This window comes from Eumetopias jubatus, unplaced genomic scaffold (genome assembly GCF_037043125.1).
Source record: "Eumetopias jubatus isolate StellerSeaLion01/CBP00866 unplaced genomic scaffold, mEumJub1_p1.0 scaffold_8, whole genome shotgun sequence".
In the NCBI taxonomy this organism is placed as follows: Eukaryota; Metazoa; Chordata; class Mammalia; order Carnivora; family Otariidae; genus Eumetopias; species Eumetopias jubatus.
In genome coordinates, this window is record NW_028274814.1 from 131,151,207 (window position 1) to 131,168,811 (window position 17,605).

The 17,605-nt window shown below is 50.7% G+C and overlaps 1 protein-coding gene across 1 annotated transcript in view; it reads right to left on the minus strand.

Moving 5' to 3' along the window:
• The window catches only part of CACNG2 (calcium voltage-gated channel auxiliary subunit gamma 2), a 108,917-nt gene extending 92,456 nt beyond the window's left edge, over window positions 1-16,461 (minus strand). The window contains exon 1 of the mRNA XM_028115296.2: window positions 16,251-16,461. Coding sequence (XP_027971097.1) covers window positions 16,251-16,461 — 211 coding nt within the window. The remainder of the gene's footprint in view (window positions 1-16,250) is intronic.
• Window positions 16,462-17,605: the final 1,144 nt, after the last annotated feature.

The window sequence follows — 17,605 nt, forward strand, 5'->3', positions numbered from 1 at the left end:
CTCTGCTCCTGTTTCTCTTCCCTCCGACCAACTGTCATGGACCCTCTGGCTCCGCTGTTCCATCTGCTCCGAGAGGGGATGGCCCCCATGCCCGGCAGTCTTCCCTCCCTCCCAGCGGCCTCTGCCCATCCTTTGCATGTTCTCCCCCCAACACCAACCTCGTTTTGCTGCGCTTCTGCTTCCCATTTGTTCCTTGGTTCCACCTCCTGCTCTCCCAGTCTCTCCCTTTCTAAGGCACTGTCTTAGGCATGGGGTGGGGGTGGCTTCTTTTCCACCGCGCTACTCTTCCTTCCCAGGCATCAGCCACCCCACCTATCCTGCCTCTGGCCATGTCCTTGGAACCCTGGTGCCAGGCACTGTGGCCACCGAGGCCCCCTGGGAAGGCCGAAAGGCACAGTGTTCTCAAGCTAGAGGGGAGGCCCTTTGAAACAGACCTTTCCGGGCCAGGTTCTTCTGTTCTCCTGTGAACTCGGTCCTGGGGGAGGGACTCTGCTCTTGCTGGGCTGAGGCCAGGAGAGCAGCCTGTCCTCGGAGCCACTACTTCCATGGCAAGCCAAGACTCAGACCAATGGATCCCTCCCTTCCTGCATCTGTCTTTCCATCCTTTCTTCCTTTCCTCCTTTTATCCCTTCTTTCCTTAAAACAGTTTGCTGAGAGCCTACTGTGTGCCAGATGCTGGCTATTGCATTCTGACTGATCGGCCAATCCCCTGTTTATGGACCAAGTGCCCGTCATGTGCCAGGCACGCCACGGGGCAAGGGGGCACATGGGCAGATCTGACAGCCCCCTGTCTCAAGGGCCTTACTACCTGCTTGAGGAGACAGAGACTCGAAAACAGAGAAGCCTGAGAAAGTACACGATCTCTGTGCACATCTGAAATGGCAGGGGCAGCAGACGCCTGACCTTTGGCTTTTGCAGCCCGTGGGGAGATGGGTTGCCGCCTGGCTTCGGGCTCTGATCAGCTTCCGTCCCCCACTGCACTGTGTCAGCACGAACACTGCCACTATGGAATGCCAGACCCCTTCTGGCCACCCCTCCCCCCACCCCAGACATAAAGCACCATCTCCAAGCAGATGCCCCCGTCCCTCCGTTTCTCAGTGCTATCTGAGGGCTCCCTTTTGCCAGATCCTACTGCCCTTCCATGTGACTTTGTGGGACAGGTAGAGAAGCCCGGAGCTCACCCAAGGGTTCGCAGAGGCGTAAGTGGGAGCAATGGGTTAGAGACCCAGGAGTGCAGATGGCCCTGCCCACAGAGAGGCAGAGTATGTGGTCCACAGGGAATTGTTTGGTGTTGCAGGATGGCAAAATCCCTTTGGTTCCACAAGCATTACTGAGCTCCTACTATGTGCTAAGTGCCCAGCCAGGTGCTGGAGGCTCTGAACTAAATGCTGGGAGGGAGCAGGGCATCCGGGTCCTGGTCTGTGGCTGGCTAGCTCCATGGCACTGGCAGAGTCCCCTATCTCTCTGGGCCTCACAAGGTGAGGGTCTAGACTAGATGAACTCCCTGGATATGCTGCTAGATACTTTCCCTCAACCTGGAATAAAGATGATCTTTTCCAGACTTTTTATAGTGAATGTATGGCCAGGTGACACACTTCTGGCCAGTGACCGAAGCAAAAATATCGTGTGATATCTTTTAGGAAATTTCCTTAAGAACCACGTGACAGGTGCCCTCTGCCTGTGTCTCTTTGTGCCATTCTCCACCTTGATGCCTGGAATGTGAAGACAGTGGCTGGAGCTCTGGCAGCCATTCTAGACTGTGAGGTTGAAGGCCATACCATAGGGGTGGTGGAGCAGGGAGCTGGTAGGCGCCTGCATTGCTAACCTATTTGTGTTACATGTCTCCAGATTGGTTTACTTAAGAGAGGATAAACTTTTGTCTTATTTAAGTCTCTGTTAATTTTATAATTTTATGTTTCTGTTATTTGTCAAGTCTAATCCTTCCTGATACAAGCTCCAAAATCCCTTCCAGGAGTACCATTCTGAGGTTGTGACATTAGGGGATCTTTAAACACTCACTCCCTGTACTGGGCAGAATAATGGCCTGCTGAAGATGCCCACATCCCAGTTCCTATAACCCGTGAATATGTTACATTGCACGGCAAGGGGGAATTAAGGTTGCTAATCGGCTGATCTTAAAGAGAGGGAGATTATTCTGGATTATCCAGGTGGGCCCAATGTAATCATGAGGGTCCTTAAATGTGGAGGAGGGACGCAGGAGAGTCAGAGTCAGAGGGATGCAACATGGGAGGGACTCTGTCCGGCACCTGCCAGCTTTGAAGATGGAGGAAGCCTTTCTGCCCCAATAGAACGTGGGCAGTCTCTAGAAGCTGGAAAAGGCCAGGAAACAGATTCACCCCTAGAGCCTCCAGAAGGAACACAGGCCCGTTGACACCTTCATTGCAACCCAGGGAGACCAATTTCAGACACCTGACCTCCAGAACTGCAAGGTGATTTGTTGGTGTTATTTACGCCATTAAGCTTTGTGGTGATTTGTTACAGCAGCGATAGGAGACTAATACACTCCCTCCATTTCCTACGGGGAAGATAAGAATCATAACACCCGCATCATAGAGTGCTGTGTGGCCTAAGCAAGGTGACATACGTGTGGTCCTTAGGACACAGCCCAACACACAGGAGACCCTCAAACGCCATCAGCTCTCAGGGGAAACCATCCATTCCTGTCACACCTGTGGGCACCACCGTTGACCCTAAATAACAACATTAGCTGAAACATACTGACGGGCAGTGCCCGGGACTAAACTAACGGCTTTACCAAGTTCAGGTGCTCTGAACTTACTCAATTTTTCGGAGGAAGATCGCGATCTTCCTTTCAGAGGTGAGCAAACAGGCCCAGGTGGCTGGTGGCAGAGGTAGGATTTAGATCCACGTCCTCTGGCCATGCTCCAAAACCTTGCTTCTCAAAGTGTGGCCTGCAGACCTGTGACATCAACCTCACCTAGGAGCTAGAAACAGCGTCTCAGCCCCCTGCCTGGACCCCCGCCGCATCGGCACCTGCGGGTCAGTAAGACCCCCCCACGGGGTTAGTGTTTCCATCACAGTTTGAAAATGCTGCTCTAGAAGAGGCCCTCTGCTCTCTCCTTGGCCTCACCCTCATGGGGGCGGCCTCACGTGGTGTCATGTCCTTCTTTGAGCCATTCTCTTCGGATCTCCTTGGCAAACTCTTATTCATGCTCCAAATCCCACTGCGAAGGGCATTTCCCGAGAACCCCTTCCCTGACCTCCCCAAATAGAGTTGCTGTCTCATCCCGCCCATGCACACGCCTTTATCAGTGCCCGAGCTCCCTGGCCCCCATGCTCTCGTACGGCCCTGCCTCTTCTGCTAGGCCTCCATCACTTTCAGAGCAGGGCCCTGCCTTCTGTCATCCAACGAACATTTCCTAAGTACCTGCTATGTGCCAGCCGCTGATCTCAGTCCTGGGGCTATGGCAGTAAATAGGACAGACCAAGGACCCTGGGCTTCCAGAGTTTCTATTCTGGTTGGGAGAGAAATAATATACACTCTAGACAAATTCGGAGAGCAGGAAGCACGATGAAGACAACGAGGTGGGCAGGAGAGGCTGGGAGAAGGATGCGTGATGTCAGCAGCGGGGATCAGCGCAGACCCCCTTCCCCAGGAGCTGACTGGTGCCTGAGCTTCATGAATCAGCACAGAGCCTGGCCTACCAAACATCCAGCACGTGTCAAGCGGGATCCGATTTGGCCATTCCCACAGATCAAACTGCATGGCTTTACCTTCATATCCTGTCTGTTCTGAGCAATTGCAGGGCGCCTCCCTCTCCCTCCCCCGAAGACTCTGGAAATTTTCCTTTTCTCTCTGAAGCTTTCTGAGGCAACCACGGAAAGTAGAGAATCCCCTGTGCCCCCCGTGCTCCAGCAACACCCCCGCCCTCTCTCCTCCGCCGGCCCCACAATGTGGGCTGTCTCCCTGGCGCCTGCCATTTAGTTATTGAAGAAAGCACACCACGTAGCCTGCATGACAGGGTGCGCTTCCCCCGAAGTGGGGTCAAGGTCAGAAAATGTCAACCTCTGAAAGAGAAGCTATGGGGGTGGCATAAAGTGGGCGAGAGCCTCTCTTTAAAAGCCGCAAGTTCCTGTAGAGATACTTTGTGAACGGGGGCCGGTGAGGCTAGCCTTCCCCCCGAATCAACCCCGTCAGCAGCCACTGCCAGGGGACCGCTGGCTCTCCATGCATTTATTTCCAGAGGCATGGCTTGGTTCACTCTGCTGGTGGCTCTGCCCTGCCTGGGCTGCTCTTGGTTTGCTTACATTTTCAGCACTTGGGAGCCATCAGGAGACACAGCCTCCGCCTGCAATTTGCCATTGGCATCAGAAGAGCTGGGCATTTGAGGTAGGGCAGCCAGGGAAGACGCTTGGGAGCGGAGGGGACTTTGGGGGACTGCAGAGCCCCTGCCACCCCTGGAGGGACATCTGTCTGCTGCCTGCCCCGCCCCTGCCAACTGGGGCCAAACAGGAAAGGGGCCTGCGCTTACAAAAACCTGACTGTTTTTCTCAAGAGAAGCCGAAAATAAGGGATTTTTATAGGAAAGTTCATGTGTGGAAGATTTGAGGGCTACACACAACTCCCGGGCAGGTCACCGTTTGCAACTGCTATAGGTCAGGAAGTGTGATCCGTAACAGGCACCCAACTGATAAGGACAGCCGCTGGTGCTTATCCAGCACGGACTAGGGACTAGCATGTTGCTAAGCACGTGACGTGTAGCATCTTACTAAAATGGCATAGCCAGCTCAGGAGTGAGATACAACTTTTCCCATTTACTCAAGAGAAAATCGAGCAAGAGAGGTGCCATTCCTTGTCCAAGGTCACCTAGCTGGTAAGGGGTAAGGTTAGGATTTGAACCCAGGCCTGGCTGGAATATCCTCTGATTATGAAGGTGCTGGAGAAAATCTGAGATTAAATATGTATCCTAATCTCTAGATGCAAAGCTATGTTCTATGTCCTTTTCTTCATTCATTCATTCAACAAACACTGAGCTCCTACTACATGCCTGGCACTGGCGAGGCCTGGGGGACACAGGTATGGAATCCCTCTATCCAAGATGAAAGGTCCCATCTTCTCCCTGCAGATTTCTCCTCTTTGCCCCATTTCAGACAAGGTCACTCACTGTCACACCTTCCTCAACAACAGTCCCCAGGTCTTGTGGATCCTCTGGGGTCAGTCCCCTGCCCTGGGTCAGCTGCTTCATCACTTGTCAGACTGTGCAGTCCTCTCCTTCCAGGAGTCCATGCTCTGTCTTCCTCCTCCTCTTCCCATCCCGGCTTCCCAAACCATCCTCCCAAAGTGCAGGTTTGACTGTTTCATTCCCTTCTTCACAATCTCCTCTCTGGTCTCCTTGCATAGCATAGCCATCCCTCCACGATGTGGGCTCTGTCCGATCTTGTCCCTCGGTACTAATACCTTCCCTTACCTCCCCTCCAAGCAATACCAGAAACCTTGTGTGGTCCCCTGAACCGTCCGTGCTCTCTCACACCTCTTCCTGGAGCAAGGTCCCCCCCACCCTGAGTGTGCTTGCTTGTGTCCCTAAATTGCCCACTAGTGCATAAGCTCCTGGAGGGCAGGGCCACATCTTCTCAACTTTTTAAAATAGGAGCCTAGGATGGTCTTGGCACGTAGTAACCCAGTGAATTTTGTTGATGAAGTGGCTAAGGGAACTCATGGTCTAGAAGTAGAGACAGAACCAGAACCAAGCAACAGGAAGATGGAAGATGTGTTAGAGGCATGTGTGTGGACGCTGCGGGAGGAAGGAGGGAGGGGAGGTCACCTAGGTGGGAGGCAGCTGAGGTGCTGGGGAAGTGGCAATTTAGCCGAATCCCGGAGACAAGCAGAATGTGGTTGGGAACAGGCCCTCTTGGCAGAGGGTGGGGGAGAGGGTGCATATACCCTCTCCCCCTCCACGAACTGCAGAGAGAGGGATGTCCATGCATGTTGAGGCATTCTTCTGTTCTCAAAGCAATGAGAAAAAACTGGCAGCCTGTTTTTCTGTTTTCCACTTTTCCCCACTCTGCCCTGGGTAAGGAGCCTATCCAAATTGAAGCTTCAAAGTTCTGAAGACTTCATCATGTGTGGAGTACAAATGGCAATTTCTGCTCAGCCTTGCCTTCAACTTTATTGTTGAAATTTATTTATGAATTTCAAGAAATTTATTTATAAATTTGGGGGCTAGGGGAAAATTGCAAATATAATTAGTGTAACGGAAGGCTGTGCACAGGTTTTGGGGATGGACAGACTTGGACTGTGCTGCATGACCTGGGGTGAGTTACTTAACTTCTCAGAGCCTCTTAAGATGGAGATAATGGGCATCGCCACATATACCTTCAGAATCGTAAAGGCTAAATAAGAGCTAACCTCTGAAAAGCATCTAAATAGTGCTTAGCACAAAGGAAGCACTCAATGAGTGGTTAGCTATTATTATTCTAGTTATTATGAGTTTCGAAGTGATGTCAGGGTTACCTCCTTTGCAAAATATATCGGAGGGAAACTGGGGGAAAAGGTTTCCAACCTTAGGGACAATTCAAGAAGGATGAAGGATCAGAGGTGCGGGGACGGAAGTGACAGAAAAGAATGCATGATCCTTTATGCGGAGAAAGCGAGAGAGGAGAGCAGTGGGGCAGGACTGGATTAAAGGTCTCGGAGTCAGCAGCAGCCAGTCACCAGTGAATTTTGCCCCACAGCCAGGCCAGAGAGAGGCTGGCGCTGGGGGATTCAAATGGCATGTCGATGGGGTAGCAAAGCAAGGTGCTGATTCCTCGTCCAACGAGGCCCCAGCAACCGTGCACCTGGGATCTCATACCTAATCCTCGGCATTCTTGTTAGCAGCCGGAAGACTACCCAAGGTCAAGGAAGTTCAGGGAAGATTGAATGAAGACTGTCAGCAAGGGAAAGGAGCGGCGGCGCCTCAGAGCGGACTCAGGGCTGCTAAGTCAGTGCCTCTGGGCCAGGTGATAAGGAACAAGGATTTAGATTGAGAGAAAAGGTGACTGCTGTCTGGGAGGGAGCAGGTGTGCTGTGGCTTATCAGCTTCCTGCAGCTTTATGCTGAGGCCATGGCCCCGAGGCACCCCCCAGAGAGCCTCCCAGGGTGCAGGGAGCAAGGGGGATCAACCGCCTATTCTTGAATCTTTCACAAAGGGGTTTCAGCCAAGCCTAGGAGAAAAGACTGGTCAAGAGGATGCTGGGAGATTTTGTTTAGGAGCCTGTCCCCTCCCTCGATGGAGCTCCTTGAGGGCAGGTGCTGTTTCTTTAGTCATTCCATCCAACGTGTGGCTCCTCAGCACTCTCTCTCTCTGCCAAGACAGATGCGGCACCCGCCTTCGTGGAGCATTCAATCTTTTTTTTTTTTTTTTAAGATTTTATTTATTTATTTGAGAGAGAGAGAGAATGAGAGAGAGAGCACATGAGAGGGGGGAGGGTCAAAGGGAGAAGCAGACTCCCTGCCGAGCAGGGAGCCCGATGTGAGACTCGATCCTGGGACTCCAGGATCATGACCTGAGATGAAGGCAGTCACTTAAACAACTGAGCCACCCAGGCGCCCCTGGAGCATTCAGTCTTATAGGGGGACACAGATCACAGACAAGTAAATGCTAGGAAGGGAAAAGTCAATGTTAAAGGTTGAAGAGGGAAAGGAAAGAGGGTAACAGGACTGGGGGCTTCTTTAGAATAGGGTAGTCAAGAAGGCTCTTTGAGAAGGTGACATTTGAGCAGAGACTTCCTGCATCTTTGTAACCCCGGCGGGGTGGTGGGGAGGTAGTAATACCGGGAAGTCTGAAGAGAAGGGAACACCTCGATGCACCTGTTTTGGGCATCCCTTATAGTCTTCTCTCTTCTCTCTGTTTACTACAGCCAATCTGTGCAAGTCACCTGCTCACTGCAACAACCTCCATGTTGTGCCTCACCCCTTCCCAGTAAAGCTCACCAGCTCCGGCCGACCCCTGGTGCCCTCTGGGAAGGCCTCAACATCCAGTGAGCTTGCTGATGGGTAAAGCCACTGGCTGCCCTTGCTTGCGCCTTCCTGGGCCTCCTTTTCTCCCGTGCTGAAACACATACTGCCCTGTGAGCCATTTCTATTCCTTTGGGAGCACATCCCCACTGCCTCCCAGGCTCACTCCTCCCTGCCTTCTCCCTTCCAGCTGCGCGGGACCCTTGGCATGGCAGCTTGGGCATCTGTTTCTGCGCCTGGCCCTTCCTTCAGTCTGAGGTGCTCTTCCTGTCCCTAGCTTGCTCACCCCTACGCACCCTTCAGAACCCGGTCTCCCGCGGCATCCGCTCCCCCCCCAGTCTCTGTGCTCCCAGAATCCCCTGTGCTTGTGTTTCATGCTGTGCTGTCATCATAGTCTGTTTACTAGTGTGTCTTCAGTGCTAGACAAGAAGTCTTTCTTGCCCGAGGTCAGGGACTGAGCCTTTGACTCTGTCCTAGACTCTCACACAGTACCTGCTATTGCTCAGGGAACGGCGGTTGGACAGAGATCCACCGTCACCCTTTTCCTTGTCAAGAAAGGTGCTGGTAGGACCACACTCTTCTGTCTTCTGCTGCTCCCCGAGTCACGGGACAGGCACTCGCTGTGCGCTGGTGAAATCCCTCGGGCTCTCTGAGCGCCCTGCCTGCACTTCCCTCTGCCAGCAAGGTAGCTTAGCATCTTCATATGCTTCTAAGGCACGTATTTTAGGTTTCAAGGTCTCTGAACCTCGAGTGTGTTTTACAATTGATGTGTCTATTAAGTACATTCTCTCCTCCCCCAAAAGCTGTTTCAGTAGATGGTTCACTTTATAACTGATCATGCCTGGGAACCGAGGGAAGACGGAAGTGGGAGAAGAAGGCCCTCTCGTAGCCAGGAGAGAGGACCAGAATGCTGCGAGGCCCACGCAGCTCACCAACGATCCCACAACGGCTGACATGCATTTCTTGGCATTGGGGATGAACAGCTCCCCTCTCTCATTCCTATTTTCAAAAAGTCTGCTGGATATAACTGAGCCACATTCAAATTCCAGCTCAAATCCTTGATGATCCTAACCGATTGGAAGAGATGCCAGGAATCTCTCTGAACTTGTGGGAGGGGGAGAAGAGGCGGCAACAGGCTCTGTCAAATGTCTGGTATGGAGTGGAGTCATTTGGTGAGATGCCTGTTCTTTGGGATCCCCTGTGGGGACTCACCTGGATGGTCCTTAGGCAGGTGGGGGCCTGCTCACCACTGCCTTCCTATGTTAGTGCAGGGCTGGCACCTGCTGTCAACACCTCCACTGAGCGGATTTTGAATTTTGGTGATTGGAGTTGAGTCGATCTATTCCCTCCCTTCTCTGTACTGTTAGGGGGAGTTCGGAGGCCAAAGAGACCAGCACAATCAGATTGGGATGGAAGCGGGAGGAGCAGGGAGCGGGGCTCGAATCCTCACAACGACCCTAGGGGCAGTCACTAAATGGATGGCACAAAGGAGGCACAGAGATGAAATTAACTAGTCCAAGGTCACACAGATTATAAGCAAGAAGCCAAAAGTCAAAGAACAAAACTCTTTAACAAGACTAACAAGGCCACACACCTCTGGGACTTAACTACTTCTGCACCCTTGTCCCCACATCATCCAGCACTGTCCCCCCACCACAGACCCACCTCCAGCTCTGTTTTCCAGCCACCGGCCTTCACCCAGGCCTTGCCTAGCTCTTCCTCACCGATCTCTGCACTCGCTGCCCTCTGACCTGGAATGGCCTTTCTTCCTCTCTTCACCCAGTTAACTCCTACTCCCTCAGATATTCATTCTTGTGTCCCCTCCTCAGGGAAGCCTTCTTTGATTAGATACCATCTCGATATTCTGAACTCAGTCCCATGCGACCTCCCTTGAGAACGCTTATCATGGTTGTAATTTACATATATGTGTGTATAAATATTCTTTGAATTAGGGCCTGTCTCTCCCAGTAGGCTCTAAGGACTGAGGACTGTGACCCTGAAAGGAGCCACTTCCCATCCTGACTTCAACCTGGTGCTTTGCAGAACTTCATCAAAGATTTAACAAATAAATGAGCAAAGGAATGGCCTGATCTGTACCTATAAATTAACCCAGAAACTGAAAATGCATATATCATTTGAATACGGGTCTTTCGGCCAAAATACTTATATCTGGGGCTAAAAGGAACCATCGAATTTTGAACAGATTAAAAATCTTTTGCATCATTCGTCCGGTATCTTCTCCTCCCCCCTGACCTGAAAGCGAACACTCAGGGGAAGAAGCTCTCCCGGAGGATCTCTGTGACAGCAGCTCTGGACGATGTGGAGGCAGGAAAGCTCGGCCAGGATCTATTTAGAGGATGCTCACCCCCCAGCACTTCCTTCTCAGGCATTTATTTTTTCTCCAAACACTTTCCTTTTTGTTATCTTTCCTTATTCTTATCCCTTGTGTGTTGAACACCGCTGTCCCTTCTTTCTCTCCCTCTCTCTCTCTCCTACCCTCTGGCCCTCCTCTGTGTCAAGTTCACTATTTTCCGGAATGACAAAAAAAAAAAAAAAAGAAAGCATGCTTTTGCCACCACTGATCACTGTGTATCACTGAAAGAACAATCCTTTGATTGGTGTGAAGGGACCGCCATTTCTGAATCCCCACCGCGTCCTACGTCCGTCCTTCGTCCTACGTCCTACGTTCACGCCCCAGCAAAGGCTGATGGCTTGCAACGTCCTAGTTGCCATGGTTACAGCAAAGCGCAAAACAGACCGCAATCCCTGCCCTTGTAGAGCGCGCAGTCCAGGGGTGGCGACAGACAACAAATACCACGAGGAGACTATGTACTGTGCTAGAAGGTGGTAAGTACTCTGTAAAGAAAAAGGAGGGGTACAGGTTGGGGTTGTTGATTGCAACCGCAGACAAGTTGGTAGAGAAACCACCCTGTAAGAAAGCTATTTGGCTTTCTTTTCACAGAGAAGGAAACAGGCTTGAAGAAGTGAGAGAACCTACCCTGGATCTCCCAGGCTGCAGTGCTTGGAATGAACCCAGGCCCGTGTGGCTGCAAAATTCTTTCAACTACACCCCATGCCACAAAGCTTCCCCTGAAAACTTCCATGACTACAGGGGACCTAAATTTGCTGTTTACTGAAAAATGCTTGCAAACGTAAAACCAATGGATAGTTTACATTGAGGACACTTCCGAAATTGAAAGGGCAAGCCCAAGGAGGCACGTGGTGGGTCTGGCCGGAAGTTGAGTGTCGCATTCCTTCCGCCTCGTGGGAGTGAGGGGGTTCCAGCAGAACAGTCACTTTTCAAAGCACAGGGCAGCTGGAGTGAGTGGCGTTTGGAAAGTCAGGTGGGTCAGAACCCAGATTTCCTGACAGACTCAGGCTGGGCCCTCGACGGGAGATGCTTAGTGGGACACGGAATAAAATCCAGTGCTAGCAGTGAATATGAGCACAAGGCCATACAGTAAGCCAGGGTATGTGCATAGGGCCCTCTGGAGGCTTGCAGGGTGGAAGTGAGGGGCCTGGATTCAAGTTATGGCTCTGCCCATGTGGCCTTGGTGTGTGATGTCACTCCTGTGTGCCTAGTTCTGCTCAGCTGGGAAGGGCAGTGGGGGCGGGAAGGGCAGTGTGAGTGGGCAAGGACTCGCAGAGTTTGTTCCTCAGTAAAGGGTTCAAGTTTGCCTTCCCAGGTGAGGATGCTTAGGAATGTGGGGCTTGGCTCTATGGAAAACTGCTGGTCAGAACCTAAGACCTTGGGGACTATTCTCAGGGCCCTGGGAACTGGGTGGGGAGATTTGCTAGAGAATAGAAGATTCTGGGGGTACCTAAATGGGGATGGTCCATAATGCCTCTCTACCCAAAGTGTCTATTCCAGTGACTATTACAATCCAAGTGGACTTTGGTGTACTTTAAAAGCAGAAAAGGGGAGAAAATCAATTGGTTATTTTTTCCTCGCTTGCAGAGACTGAGTCTACTGATAATTTTCCGCTAGCCAATTAGGAGCCACACAACCCTAATGACAAACTCCTTCTGAATTGAATTAATGAATTTTGTAATTCGTTATTATTTTTTTAAAAAAGATGCACCAGGAAGAACAAACCAACCATCCTGACTTCCTCACCCCCTTCTTCCTTTCTGGAGTACTTGCTTGTCACATGTCCTTATGATGTTTGAATTAATTTAAATAATTTGAAGAATTTTGAAATCAATCCATTGACAAATATTTTTATGCACCTATTGTGTGCAAAGTGCCTACAAAGGGTCAAATAATCTTGGGAATTCTGGAGTGATAGGTATATCATGCGATGGCCCATTAAGAACGTCCGTAATCATCTCATCCACACTTAAAGGTGAGATTATCTGGGAAAGGCTGTTGGCATCCCTAAAGTAAAAGATAGATACTTTCCTTCTGGAGAACAAGAGAGGCACGGCTAAACCCAGCGTGGAGCCCTCGCCACCTCGCAAAGGGTGTGCAACTATCAACTTGACAGAGACAGTTCAGGAAAATTGAGACACTTCTTGCTCAAAGAGAGTTAGGAGGTAGCAAGGGTGGCAGAGCCACCGTGAGCAAGCAGCATGTGGAAGCAAAGATGGGAGAAGCCGTGGATGGAAGAGGAAATCGGAAATTCAGTGGGGAGAATGTAACAGTGGAGACAGAGAAGACGATTTCTGCGCTGCTTCACAGCAAGGAAAGGGGCGAGAGAGGGAGGGTGGGTTCTTCTACCGACCACGTTGTACTGCTCCTGACTCCTCCTCTGCAGGGCTGGAAATCCTTTGGGGGAGCCGTGGAGCCCGGACAGAGGGGAGGGAGGCGCAGGAGAGAACAAACACAGAGTGAATTTCTTGCTGCCCCTGGAGACAATGATTCCTTTAGGTGACAACCGAGGTTAATATCCTGAGCAGCAAGCCACAGCATGGCCCAGAGACGCCTCACTCAGAAGCGATGCTTTCGGGTCCTGTCGTGGATTTTATTGAACTTTTCCCTGAAAGGGCCAACTCATCTCTCCATTCGGAGGCTCTTAGCGCAGCCTTCTTGAAAAGTTCAAGGACTTCTCCTATCGGGCTCCACCTACCTGGACCCACATGCAGCCCGTCCCACCCCGTGAGTCCCACTGAGGACTCCCACTCTCCTAGGGAGTTCAGGTTCACACACAGAGACTCAGCTGTTCACTCTGCAGAGGGAAAAATAATAAAGGTTGTGGCTTCTTCTTGGTTCCTCTCCTCTCCTGCTGGGTGTCAACCCCTAACAGGTGGTCCTGTCCCTCCTCATTCTTCAGCAGACTGATACACTTCAAAAGCAGCAACGGAGGCAGGGAAATATTTTCTGATTTTTATTTTCATCAAGAAGTGAATGGAAGAAAAAGCGTCTCAGGTGACAAAAAGCCCGAGTGAAAACCAGAAAGCGGAAGAGATCAGAAGCAGATAGGGTTGTTTGTTTATCTGGAGTTAGCAGCAGCATCTTGGGGAGATTTGAAGTCTGTTCACAACTTTTTTGGGGGGTGTGGGCAGGAAACACAATAAAGAAGTGAATGGGGGAATCTTTTTTGAAAGTCCCATTTCTCACAAAAAAAACATAGACTGGGGGACAGGTGAAGCACTGACAACATGATCTCCATAAAGGCTGACCCTATTTTGAATGCTCCAGAAAGCGAGTATAGGAACACCCAATGAGGACCATCTATGCCAACCTTCAGAAATAAGTGCTCTTATGGTCTTCGGAAATCAGTGCAGTCTTTGAAAATAAGTGGCTTAAAATCTTTAAACCACTTCCTAAGTGGCCAAAGCCCAACTTCCTAAGGCGGTCCCAGGCCCACAGAGCCCCACAGGGACAAATGCTTTGGAAATTGAAGGCCAGGTTGAATTGGGGCTCTGAGCACCCACCCTTCCTGCCTGTGCCTTGGCTACAAGTGGAAAAAGAATAGCATCCTGAAGGGAGCTTGGCCCAGCCCTCCTCTCACTGCTCGGAGGCCCCAGGCCTGGGAGAGGGGCCAAACCCACAGCTCTGGTGCGCATCACACAACCCTTGGGAAAGTGCTATAATCCTAACCCTTTTAGGGATGGTTGGGGCGGTGGGGGGGGGGGCAGGGGGTGCAGCGTGGAGGGAAAGTGAAAGGGGGTAGGCAGCACATTTGGGGATGTAGGCACCAAACAAATGGAATTTAAATGAAAATACTTCAGCCTTTTAATACACAAGTGATCCAAAACCACCTCTAGTCCTCTTGCCTTCTGAGAATTACAAAATGTTTCAGAGATCACAGAATGAAGCATTTGCAAGTAAAACCCTGATAACAAAGTATATTTATACCAACTTAGCAATTTCTGAGTATATTTCCCCTAAAATCATATTCCATCTTTCCTCTAATTTCTTGGCTGCATATCTCCATCCATCTAACTAAAATCCAAGGAAGGCAAATTGCTACTATGATCATTTCCCTAAAGCAACTCTCATTCACTTTGCTTTTCTTCTCTTTTGGAATAGAAGTCTGCCATAAATGTTTAATTAAATGGAAGCCTTTCCACTGTTAATGACAAGCTGCTTGAAAGGCTTTTCATTTTTTAAGGACGGGTGTGTTTAAAACAGTCCCTATTAATTTCCTGATATTGATTCTCTGGCTGGGGAAGAGCATAGAGTATTCAGCATACGGCTCCTCTGCAGACTATGTTCAAGGCAGCGGTTTGGATTGAGAAAGGGCACCAAATGCAGTATGCGTCAAATAGACCATCGCTCAATGAAGTCACTTAGCTATTCAAAACATGTTCAGCCATCACTCAACCGTTTGCACTAAGAATGTTGGGAGGGGGGCACGAAACTGGGCGCTCTTTCCCAGACATAACCATTTCCCAAAGAGCGGCTTTTGCTCAGTTTGGGTTAGACCCTGGGGCCACATCAGTTTCTCCCTCTCCCGTCCGTTTCCCTCTCTTCTCCCCCATCTCCTGGCTTCAAGTCCCTGCATCGCTATCCCATGTTGAGCTTAACAAACAATCCTGCGGTCCCCGCTTCCCAGCGCTGCCTCAAACGGCCTCCGGCATTGGTTCATGTCAGAAGCAAAGCACATAACCCTTTCTCTCTGCACAGAAACATGTATCTCTCTGTTCACGCTTTTCTGTGGGTAGCTGTAGCTTGTACGTTCAGATACGGATATATATATATAGCCATTCAAATGCAGTCCCTTTTATTCAAGTCTATTGCTAAATGCAGGTTGTATGACCTGCAGGAGTTTTTTGCTTTTTGTTTTGTTTTGTTTTTTTCTGTCCTTATTAATGTATCTCAGAAACACATGCCTTCATCTGTACCCTGATCTCCCAGGCTTTACACTGTGGGGACCCCTTGGCCCACAGCACTTGCCCAGACACACATCTCAGTGATCCTGCAACATCAAGGCAAACAGCTGATACCCCCGGTCCACTGCCCCCCCTCCCCCCCCTCAAGCTCCCCAAGCCCTTGCCTCCCTCCCGGCCTCCCTGCACAATGTCTGATGCTCAAGTTGACTTCAATGCTGACTGTATTGCTTCTGGATAACAGGCATGACACTCTGCGTGGAAGTGAACTGGTTCTCAGCCTAACCTGCTAGTCAGTTGCTGTTTATTAGAACTTGGGCTTGTTTCCTGTGAGAGATGTATGTATTTTTAGACTTTGTAAACGTTAAAGCACACAAATACACACACGCAGCCAGTCGCCCCGAAAGATATGTGTGGCTCATAGACATTACAAAATGCTCTTGAACTCAGCTTGAGATCCTGGAATAATTAGGATTTACCAAATAAGGATTCTTAGAAACAACAGATTTTTTTTAAAGGAGATTTGCAGATGATGATGTGTCTGGGACTTTTGGGGAGTAAGGGGAGGAGGAGGGGGAAGGGAAGAGCATTTTCGAATTCTTCATTACGAAAAGAAGAGCAGCGTTGAGAGAAGCAATTATTTTCGCCCCTTGTAGATGGCAATGCTACACCAAATGGCAAATCCTAATGATTCCAAAGCAGGCAGAGCTCATTTGACTTTTAAAGACAATCTCTTGTTGTTTTCATCATATCACAGATTATTCCAATGAAGAGGTTTAGGGGAAGGGGGGTGGTGGAGGCTTGAGAGTTGAGTATGGTTTCTGCTTATTGATTTTCTTTCCTCTGAAACTAACCCAACCAACCTTGATCTGTGGTGGAAGGAGTGAAGTAAGAAAATGGTGGAATGTAAAGGGGACTTATTTGGAGGAGGGTGGGGAGGGGGAGTGAGAAGGGGAGGGGTGAAGTGGAGAGGGGGAGGAGATGGGAAATCAAATACCTTCTAGGCAGCAGGTTCTCCATAATCCAGAATGGGTCATAACTTCCTCGTTCTTTTTGCTGGTTTCATTCTCACTGACACTTTTGGTCTTGCAAACCCCTCTGGAGTAGAGCCAATAGTCGGTTCCCACAGCTATGGTCATCAGACTGAAGGCAGCGAAAGCACCAACGGTGGTTAAAAGCATTTGAACACCTCGATCAAACAGCCCCATAATTCTTCATTATATAAACACCCAACCGACTTCTGGTTCTCGGAAGAGTGTGTGTGAGGGTGCGAGTACTAAAGCAAAAAATAAATAAATAAATAAAAATAATTCCACTACTAATATAATGGATATATGTGTGACTAGAGACTATGGAGAGATATAAAAACAGGGAGGTAAGAAAGCTCACGGAAGAGAATGTAAATTATAAAGATCACACGGGAAGAGAGGCTTGCCTTTTGAGATCAGAAACTGTTCCAGTTGCAGTAATCTTTTTTTTTTAAAAAAGGAAAAAAATAAAAAGACACCCCCCACCCCCCCAAGTGAGATGCCTTAATCTCTTTTCCTAAAATTCCGGTCTCCAGTTTCCATATGTGATAGCTAATTTGGAGATGGCTTCCACAGTGAACCAGGGAACAGCCGCATTCTCAACACAATCTCTCATGGTCGGGACCTAGACAGTTAGAGATTGTAAAAGCCGGGATGCAACCTTCGGTCTTCGTGCTGGGCTCTGCGGCCTGCGCCATGAAAATCCTTTGCTTCGCCAGTTCTCTTCCTTGGCGGGGCGGGGGGTGGGGGGTGGTCTCGGGCGCCTTCGTTTCAGACCAGACTTCCCAGTATTCTGTAAGCCCTTGATCTCAGCTGAACAGGTGCGGGGGTCTCGCCTTCCATGGTTTTGCCCCGGCAGCGGCGGCGGCGGCGGCGGCGGCGGCGGCGGCGGCGGCAGCAGCAGCAGCAGCAGCAGTAGGGCGGGCAGGCACGGCGGCGGCGGCGGCGGCAGGACGAGCAGCGGCGGCGGTTATTGTTAGTGGCAGGGGTAGTGTTGGCGAAGTGGGGGAGGGAGGGGGTTTCTCCCGAAGAATCGAGGCGGGTTTCCCTCCCCCTATCTGCAAAGCTCCTGGAAACAAGGGAGCCGGCGTCTTGCTGCAGGATGGGCCACCCGCCTGCCCCCCCACTCGCTGCCCGCTCGGCCCCCGGCGGAGGCGCTCCCACCTACTGCATTACCGGGTGGTGCTGAACTGGACAGCTCCCTGCGCCGCTTGCTCCGCGCGCTCCCCGGCTCGCTGGGCGGCCCGCCAGGAGGGGGGCGCGGGGCCGGAGTCCTCCCTCCCTTCGGGGGTGGCAAGGCCAGGGCAGAGCGTGGGGGGGGGGG